Source organism: Pyxicephalus adspersus, chromosome 10 (assembly GCF_032062135.1).
Source record: "Pyxicephalus adspersus chromosome 10, UCB_Pads_2.0, whole genome shotgun sequence".
Taxonomy (NCBI): Eukaryota; Metazoa; Chordata; class Amphibia; order Anura; family Pyxicephalidae; genus Pyxicephalus; species Pyxicephalus adspersus.
In genome coordinates this window covers 2,907,794-2,917,985 of record NC_092867.1, presented here as the reverse complement: position 1 = coordinate 2,917,985, position 10,192 = coordinate 2,907,794, and the positions used below count along the sequence as shown (strand labels likewise).

Below are 10,192 nucleotides of genomic sequence, written 5' to 3'. Positions count from 1 at the left end.
AGAAGGTTGGATGGATGGATGGATGGATGGAATGAGAAGGATGGATGGATGGATGGAATGAGAAGTTTGGATGGATGGATCGAGAAGGTTGGATGAATAGATGGATGGATGGAATGAGAAGGTTTGATGGATGGAACGAGAAGGTTGGTAGGATGGATGGTATGAGAAAGTTGGATGGATTAATTGAATGAGAAGGTTGGATGGATGGATAGATTGAATGAGAAGGTTGGATGGATGGATAGATTGAATGAGAAGGTTGGTAGGATGGATGGTATGAGAAGGTTGGAATGAGATGGTTGGACGGACGGACGGATGGTTGGATGGATGGATGGAATGAGAAGGTTGGATGGATGGATGCATGGTATGAGAAGATTGAATGGATGGATGGCATGAGAAGATTGGATGGATGGTATGAGAAGGTTGGATGGATGGATGGTATGAGAGGATTGGATGGATGGTATAAGAAGATTGCATGGATGGATGGATGGTATGAGACGATTAGATAGATGGTATGAGAAGATTGTATGGATGGATGGTTAGAGAGGATTGGATGGATGATATGAGATGGATGGATGGGTGGAATAGGAAGATTGGATGGATGGGTGGAATAGGAAGATTGGACGGATGGGTGTAATAGGAAGATTGGATGGATGCCTGGATAGAAGAGATTGGGACAGATAGGAGGCTGATACAAGGCTGCAAGGAGATGGGCAGATTGAGGTGGAGACACACAGATAAATGTGAATAGATGGATGGAAAAATAGACAGAGCGGGGTAGAAAAATGTTAGAAGATGGTACAGATAGAACTTAAAAATAAAATGAATTGGAAATAAAATGAATTGGATATGGCTACATGATATGGCCATATGAATGAATATGGATGGAAAGAGAATCAATAGATAGACAGACATATGTATATGTAGGGATATTGTGGTTGTTATTATTAATAATATTAATAATAATAATATTAAAAATAATAATAATAATAATAATAAACAGGATTTATATAGCGACAACATATTACGCAGCGCTGATGGATAGGATGGATGATTGGATGAAATGATTGATGGAAAGGTAGATAATGGGTAGGTGTATAATTACTTTGAAAAAAAAGATGGATGGATGGAAAGATGGACAATGGGTGAAAAAGATCGATATGAATGGATAGATGAATGGATGGATAGATGGAAAGATAGTTAATTGATGGATAGATGGATGGAAAGGTATTCCAACCATCTACTTATCCATCAATTAACTATCTTTCTATTTATCTATTATGGATAATGGATGGATAGATGTGAAAAGATAGATGCATGTATGGATGGATAGATAAAGGATGGGAGGAAAGATAGATGATGATAGATGAATGGGTAGGTGGATAATAGATGACAAAATGGAAATGAATAGATAGATGATAGATGAATGGATAGATGATTGGATTAAAAGGTTGGTACTCACATCCATAAAACAGATGGATGTGAGTACATAGATGTATGTATAGATGGAAAAATGAAATGGATGGATGGATAGGTAGATGATGGATGTGAATGTATAGATGGGTGGATGTATGTGTGTATGGATAGATAATATTTGGGAGTGAAGATGGAAGGAAGGAAAAATAGATGATGGATGATTGGAAAGGTAGATTGGAAAGAATGACTTAATGGATGTATGGATAAGACAGATAATGGATTGATAGGTGGAATGATAGCTGATGGATGGATAGAAGAAAGGTAAAAAAGATGAAGAATGGAAACAAAGATGTAAATTATAAATGGATGGGAACATAGCTGATGGATGAAAAGATAGATATGAATAGATAGTTCAATGAATATATTTATGGATAGACAGATGATGGAAAGATGGTGGATGGATAGATAGGTAGATAGATATGAAAGGTAAAGGAGATGATGGATGGAAGCAAAGATAGGTTGATAGATGTATAGATAGACCGATAAAGAATTAAAGAATAGTTAGGAAGATAGCTGATGGATTGGAAGGACTATTAGATGATGAATGAAAACCAAGATAGATAGAAGGGTAGGTAATGGATGGATAAGTGAAAAGATAGCCAATGGATGAATGGAAGGTAAGAGATGATGGATGGAAACTAAGATGGAGGATGGATGTGAATGGATATATTGATGGAAAGAAAGCTTTATAATGATATGAATGGACGGACAGATAAAAGATGGGACAGATAGACAATTAAACTGATGGATAAACAGATGATGGGGATTGGACGGAGAGACAAGGAAGTAGACTGACGGGTTGATAAATTGATGCAGGCAGATTGGACACATTATAATTGGATACAAGGCAGATGATGGATAAACGGACAAATAGACCAATAAATGGACAGATCAATAGAATGATAAACTGATTCAGAGAGATGGACAGACAGATTTGAGAAGATTGAGAAATAGTCGCTAATAGGTGGACGGATAGATAAATACACTGCTAGAAGAATAAAATGAAGCAGTGAGATGACAGACAACTAAACCAAGTGGTGATGAATATAAAATAAAAATATAGAATAACACTCCCCTTTCACTCGGCTTTTCAGGTGGATTGGGTGAATGATTACCATAAGACGTGTCGGGAAGTAGTTGGTGCCGAGCTGCAGAGACAAGGACGCCAGGACGCCTTCCAGTGGCTGATTAAAGAAACGCAGCCCATCAGCAAATCTCATTAACCCTTTTGTAATGCATTTTTTAACTTTATCATTTTGTGCAGCACCCTGGCCGCTTTGGTTGCACGTGCCAAAGTGCCAAGTTTGATCTCTATGACGGGGTCTTTTATGTGGCACAATGAATAAAGAGTTTTAGTGGCTCACTGAGCTAAAGGGTGGATGACAGTTTAACCAAGAACAATGTAATAATCTGGCATTTATACAATGAATCACAGTGCAGACAATTAAATGGAAGCAAATGATTTCTGTGTACTCTTTATTGCTTATTTGTGGGAGAAACATTTGAGATTTGAAGCAGCACAATGGGTGCTCAGAGAAAACATACTTTTTTTATTAAATTTACAATTTTCCTCTGAACCTACTATAAAATGTCACTATTTGTGAAGGGGTAATTCTGTGGCACAGTCCTCTCCCTCCATGTAAAACTCTTTCCTCTTGTGTCTAAATATATCTGTGCTGGTCTAGCTCCTTGGTCCCTCCCCTCACCACCCCCTGCTTGGGGAGGGTAGAGAAGGAAATTCTATGCAGTATCGGTTATTTTACAGTTCTGGGTCTGATGGAGCCACATCCAGTGTTTCAGCACAGCAATCTCTGGATTTTTAAATGTCTACACAATGTAGGATTATATAGGTAGAATCATAAAATATGTTAAATACACATACACTGCCTGGCCAAAGAAAAGGTCTCCAAGCCTGTGGGGGGCAGTGTTATGATTTGGGGTGCCTGTGGAGGCAGTGTTATAATTTAGGGTGCCAGCGGGGGCAGCGTTATGATTTGGGGTGTCAGCGGGGGCAGCGTTATGATTTGGGGTGTCAGCGGGGGCAGCGTTATGATTTGGGGTGTCAGCGGGGGGCAGCGTTATGACCTGGGTTGCCTGCCGGGGGCAGCGTTATGACCTGGGCTGCCTGCGGGGGGCAGTGTTATGACCTGGTGTGCTGTGCCTACAATGTCATTTTCACAGGCTGTAGCAGGTAAGTGCACCTGTCAGATGTAGAACGCACGCGGGTTCAGAATGACTCCGCTGGATTTGACGTCTCCGGGGATGACAGACGACTCTTTGTCTTCCGGAGGTTTCTCCTGCTCCTCGTCGGCCATGGCCAGGTTGCTGTAGATGAAGTAGACCTGTGGTCTGTGGTTCTCCTGTTTTTTCATCTGAACCAGCGATTTGTGGATGCTGATGATCCGCCTGACGCTGGACACGGCCATGGGGATGGGGGTGGAGCCGGTTTTGACGCTGCTCTCGTACTCCCGCGCTCGCTGGTACTGCCTGCCAGAGCAAAGAGAGGCGATGAGTTTAAGAGGAAGTTTTGTGACTCAGGGAAGACCCTTCATGTGTCTGTGATTTCATTGTATGTGCCTGGCCTGATAATTGTATAAGGCAAAAGGAAGAAAAAGACACTAGGAATCATAAAAATTGTAGAAATGTATAATTAATAGGGACAAATAGTCTCAACTATACAAAGTTCTCCTGTGCTAAAAGTCATGCTAACAAAGTTTGCTTAGAGATGATAAATCATAAAGTCTGTAGTCATTTTGTACCAATCTAGGCAGTAACAATGAAGAGAGTAGAAAGAACTCCGTCCCAACACGTTTCGCCCAATAAAGGCTTCCTCAGGGGATTTAAGAGTTCGATATGCTGGAATAACATACCGTGTTTCCCCGAAAATAAGACCTACCCCGAAAGTAAGACCTAGCACTATTTTGTAAACCTGCCCTAATATAAGACCTACCCCGAAAATAAGACCTACCCCGAAAGTAAGACCTAGCACTATTTTGTAAACCTGCCCTAATATAAGACCTACCCCGAAAATAAGACCTAGGAGAAAAAGAAAATAAAAGCATACATACCGGTAAATTACGATTTAGGGGACCACGTGTTATGATAGGGATAAGGATAAGAGCAGACAGATAGTTGTATAGTTAAACTTTCTAGATAAGGCAATGGGAAACAACAAGCTGAGTGTAGTCTTAGAAGATGCTGGAGGCTGAATCTGATTTGTTGCAGATTCTAATGCACATTGGGAGAAGCTCACTGTGTGCCATGAAATCAGATAAAGAAATCTCAGTCCAGAGGGATGGGTACAACTGAGCAAGCCGTAACAATATGCAAAAGTGATGTACAGGTAATTAGGAGGTATAGGGAGGGGTCATTCATGGTGACTTACCTGCTGTGCTTGTGCCAGGCTCTGGTGCATATGATGGCAGCAATTATCAATATCACAGCGGTGAGGGACATGAGTGTAATGTTGAAGACTTTGAGCGCTGCAAGAACATTAAAAAAAGGGTTTGAATTAATCAAGGTGATCATTGTCAGGGTGACCTGCAGGGGGCAGCACTGAGATGTGGTCGCCCTAAAGCGGATCTCTCCCCATTACCATGCCTTGTTCTCTGTGAGTATGGAGGTGGCCATGGTCTTGGCATTAGCAGGGCTTTGCTTCCCCATGCCAAAGCCTCCAGCAAGGAGAACACCCGGCAGCACAGTAATTGCCCCATATGGTTGTCCATCACATTGAAGGACCAATTGGGTGGCTCAGAAGGTGGGGAAGTCCAAGCCAAGGTTTTGCAGTAAAGGTAAGAAGACTTGATTAGTGTAGCCAATAGTTTTTTTTCGAACCCCCATGTGTCTCCATTGGGGGTAGATACCCAACCAGACCAGAAATGAAGGTAAATCCCCCACAATGATAGAATAATAAAATAAAAAGGTTTTATGCAAATAAATCTGCTGTCAGTCTGTGATTGGTCACCACTCCAAAGTCAGAAACAGGCAATTGGAGAGCATTTTTGTAGAACTCAGCGATGGCGCCCCCTATATTTTTTTTCCTATATCAGCTGCCTTTAAATGGCATTGCTGCTGCATTCCTCCATTTTGCTGTCCCCAGACTGCAGATTTGGCGGCGGCACTCACGGGCATAGCTGCATAATTAATTAGAGGCGCTCAATAAAACCCAACACAAAGGCCTGAGAAGTTTCCGTCTTTGTCTGAAACCTGGCAAAACTTTTTTTTTTTTAATTAAAATTTAGGTTTTTTTTACCCAGCGCCCCGTTGTTGGTCTCCGGTTCCCCTCTGACTGTCTGGTTCCCAATGAGTTCTTGCAGAGCGGCCGAGCTGTTTGCGTCCATACCGGGGACTCCCTCCATTCATATGGAGCTGCAGCCAAGTCATGTGACCTCACCGGGTCAAATGCGATCTCTATGGCAGCGGCTTTGTTTTAAAGTTCCTTGTCACTTTTTTTTTTTTAAAGCTGAACTCTGGAAAATAAGAACAAAAACTATTTATTGCAACTTTGTATTCCCTGACACATTGCTACATTTATATTTATTTTAAATACCTAATTGGACCTGTTTTCAGTCCCTGTACAGCAGAGCTCAGATTAGGAAAGGGAGAGGCACTTTTCACTGTTCCGGCTAGAGTTGTGCTATGATGTCCTGGGCTCAGGTGAAGTAGGTTGAAAATATTGCTGGCCATCCGACTGAGGACACCTAGTGGCAAAAAAAGAAACACTTTCAATTAAATTCCAAATGTAGTTTAGCTTTGAAGCAGATTGAAAAATCACAAAATAAAAATAACCATCCCACTGAAAGATCTAATAGCAAAAGCAGCTTTTGCTGCAATATTCACCTTGCGATGGGAGATTTTCCCTGCAGTACTTTATTCTGTCACTAGATGTCCTCAGTTTAAAAGACAGTTAACCCCCCCATCTGGACCCGCCCCCTGCCTGTGATTGGACTATAAAAGGGAAAGCACAGTGATGAGCTCACCTCTCTATCACTTTGTAGGGTGACAACACCGGAGCACAGTTAAGAGAGTTGCATGATCCCCCCATGCGGCCCATTAGGAAGACACTTCAAAAATCGGGCCCTTGAGTTAGGCATATACTGAGTCTGATGGGATAGGTCCAGGCTGGGGAACTGGGCAAGGTCATTCAATCAGTCAATTTTTTATGGTTGATTTATATTGTCCACTCTCTGACCTCCGGCCGAATACAGAATCTGATACAACTCTCGGATGATTATATCTACCTTCTGGTCAGAGAGTGAGCAAAGAAGAAATAGAATTCTGCTTTATTTATTTATTAAATTTCAGAAAAATGTGAAAAATATGGAGGGTTCCACACATTGGTATTACGTCTGCCAGCTGCTGTGCCCATGTTGAGTGGCACCCACTATCCCCACACTGAGTTTTCTATGTTGGCATTATAATTGCCGTCCCTGTGCTAAGTTCCCAGTTCTATACACCTGTTGTGCCCATTATTCGAGATTTAGAATTTTGCGTGTGTTAATGTGTTTTATTTTATTTTTGGATTTTTATATGTTTGATCTTCTGCCTGTAATTACCTCCCTCAGCCACAAGGTGGCACCATTGCACCAAGCACCCTTTTTTTAAATTTCTTTTTACAGCTTTTTCTCTCTGCAGTTTCCTCAATTCCCATTGCTGTACTGGAATATGTTCTGGGTCTGGGGACCGCATAGGCTGAAGAATAATGGCTTCATGGCAGCAATGAGAAGGAGGATACGAGGCGCACTGTTCTGGCAGGTAGTGTCAGTTCCTTGTACAGAGATTCCCATCTGTATAATGATTCACCTTGGTTGTGGCTGGCAATGTCCAGAGGGCCCATAGGAACACCACGGGGCTCTTAGGGCCCAGACGTGTCCTCGTATCGCCATGCTGGGTGCTGAGTACTTTTGTTGGGGAGCTCCGGGAAATGATGGAGGAAATCCAGGGATCTGAAAGTCCAATCAGTGAGGCCGGTTGCACTTTTTCCCTAGTGAGGGGTCCCTGTAGTTCGCTGCATGGAACCCCTTTAGGCAAACACCCCACACGGAGCTCCAACCAACTGGTGGCCTTTATGTAATATTGGAACCTCCCATTCCCTATGGTTGGGATAATTCCAAAATTCCGATGTCGTTCTATGAGCCGGATCCCTCGAGCCGAATCCAAATTTCATATTTAGAAGTTGGAATTCCCAAAGTTTGGATTGGGGGAAGGAACCGGAAACGCCGAAGCCTCCTTATATCTGCTTCTTCTCTTGGTAGGACGACCAGGTCCCAGACATTATTTCTGATAAAAAAAGTGGCCCCTCAACTCCCAAAACTTCCCAAACCATTTGGCCCCAGTTGCTGCTCTGTGGACTTTTTGGAAACATAGATCATGTTCACTAATGGTCGGCCCGGGGCCAAATGTGGGCTCCTGTGCAGAACTGGTTTGGGGTTCCCCACTAAATAGATTTGGGTCCCTATTTGGGGCAACTGTTTGCTGGGGAGGGTCCAAGGCTCTTTACAGAACAGGAGTGCCTAGGCACAGGAAGTCACCCGATATTACGGCTATGAGGGTACAGAACAGGAGGAGGCACATTACTAAATGACTTTTCTTCTTGATACATTTTACAATTTTCAGAAAGCCTCATTTTCCCTTTCTGCGCTCAGAGACAGCAAAACGCAAAGAAGCAGTTTGACGATACAATTTTTTTTCCCTGTTTGCATAAGTTTTCCTCTCGCAGTAAATCCGCTCTGCGAACGCTTTGCTATCCTATCGGCCTCGTGGGAATTAGCAGCGAGCAATTAGCAGCAGGGCCCTCCGGGTTCTGAATTTGACAAATGAGCAACCAGGAAGTTCCCAGCACCCAATTACGACTCAAGGTCAACACTGGTCCTCCAAGCTGCTTTTCTGCGGCGCGCGAATGATGCGAAACGCGTTGGAATTTGCTGACAAGATTCCGTTCTGTAACCGATGAGACGCAGAATAGCGTCATAATGGTTGCTAATTGGTCATGTGATCTGCATACCCTTCAACGGACACCACAGCTTCCATTGTCACCATATCGTTTATACGGCGCTGACGCGTTTCTCAGACTGATCTTACGCTCTGAAGATGTTTATCCAGTCACCGTTTAGTTACATTTCAAACTAAAGCCACCAACTAAAGGGCAGTAACGAGAAGCAATACTCTGCGACTACAGAACAGGAATAGAAAATCTATTGAATGGGACATATATGCCAAAAAAGAGATTTAATCAGCCAGGAGCCTTGGTGATTGGCTCCTGACCACATGATCACTAATACAACAAATCATAGTGATCGCTGTGTTATTATTAACCCCTTCATTCCCTCTCTTACCAAGCTGTGGTTGTATATTCTGCCTACATGATATTGTTTCTGTGTATTTACATTGACAGCGGTGGCCATATTTGTTCATCATATATGCAGACTGCACTTTCTTTTCTATAGTGCGATGGGATTGTCAGCGGGAAAAGATATTGAGCTGGGAAATAAATCCTTTTCTTTCCGGTTGTTTTCGTGGGTTTGTAAACGCTTTGGCGAGGAATAAGTCATCGACGATACCGTTGGTGATTCATCAAACTGTCTGCTGCCCAAACGGTTTCTGTAAGCCAGCTATATATTATTATTAATAAACAGGATTTATATAGCTCCAACATATTACGCAGCGCTGTATATATTTATTATGCTGTGTAATATGTAGCGGATTGTTCGGTTGGTTCACAAGTCAGCTGACGTGTTTAACGGAAAAAGGATGAAATGGCCCAATAGGGTGATGATGGCGTGCCCTACTGTCTTGGTGACAACCGCTTCCCCACTTCCTGCAAGGAGGTCACAAGCACAGGAAGTGAGGAAACCCCTTCCGAAAGCGGTCATGATGCTATATAGGGTTAATATGATCAAACCATGAGTCAAGAGCTGATAAGAATATTCACATATATATTCAGATCTGCCAATCCTTGACTTGCATTAGGTTGATTGACAGGTCAGGGGATTTCCACTGTGTCCCGCCCATCTCTGAGTTGCTTTAGTTGATTGACAGGTAAGGGGATTTCTGCTCCATCTTGTTCATTTCTCTGGAAGCTTCCAGTCCGTCCTGTACTTCTCTGACTTGTATAGGTTGATTGACAGATGAGGAGGCTTCCGGTCTGTCCCACCCAACCATTGCTTTGGTTTATTACCAGTTTCTGTCCTGCTCATCTCTGATTTGCTTTGGTTGATTGACAGGTCTGGGGATTTCGGGTCTGTTCCACCCACTGAAGATTTGCAGAAGTTTGATTGACAGATGAAGAGGCTTCCCGTCTGCCTCACCCATCACTGACTTGCATTGGTTGATTGACAAGCCAGGGATTTCGGGTCTGTTCCATCTATTGAAGATTTGCAGAGTTTGATAAAGAAGGAGGCTTCCAGTCTGTCTCAACCATCACTGACTTGCAAGGGGGGATTGACAGACCTGGCCCATTTCTAACTTGCATGGAATGATTGACAGGTCACGGATTTCTGGTCTGTCCCACCCATCTCTGACTTGCTTTGGTTGATTGATAGACCCGGGACTTCTGATCTGCCCATTCCAGCTTTCATGAGTTCATTGTTTGGTTGAGGAAATTCTGCTGTTTCTTACCCATCTCTGACTTGCTTTGGTTGATTGATAGACCCGGGACTTCTGATCTGCCCATTCCAACTTTCATGAGTTCATTGTTTGGTTGAGGAAATTCTGCTGTTTC

The 10,192-nt window shown here is 42.9% G+C and overlaps 1 protein-coding gene across 3 annotated transcripts in view; it reads left to right on the top strand.

Annotated features, from left to right (window-relative positions):
* The window catches only part of XPNPEP1 (X-prolyl aminopeptidase 1), a 25,704-nt gene extending 22,769 nt beyond the window's left edge, over positions 1-2,935 (top strand). For all 3 annotated transcript variants that reach the window (XM_072424100.1, XM_072424098.1, XM_072424099.1), the window contains exon 20: positions 2,568-2,935. In XM_072424100.1, the coding sequence (XP_072280201.1) occupies positions 2,568-2,696 (129 nt within the window). In that variant the 3' untranslated portion in view covers positions 2,697-2,935. The remainder of the gene's footprint in view (positions 1-2,567) is intronic.
* The last annotated feature ends 7,257 nt before the right edge of the window (positions 2,936-10,192 follow it).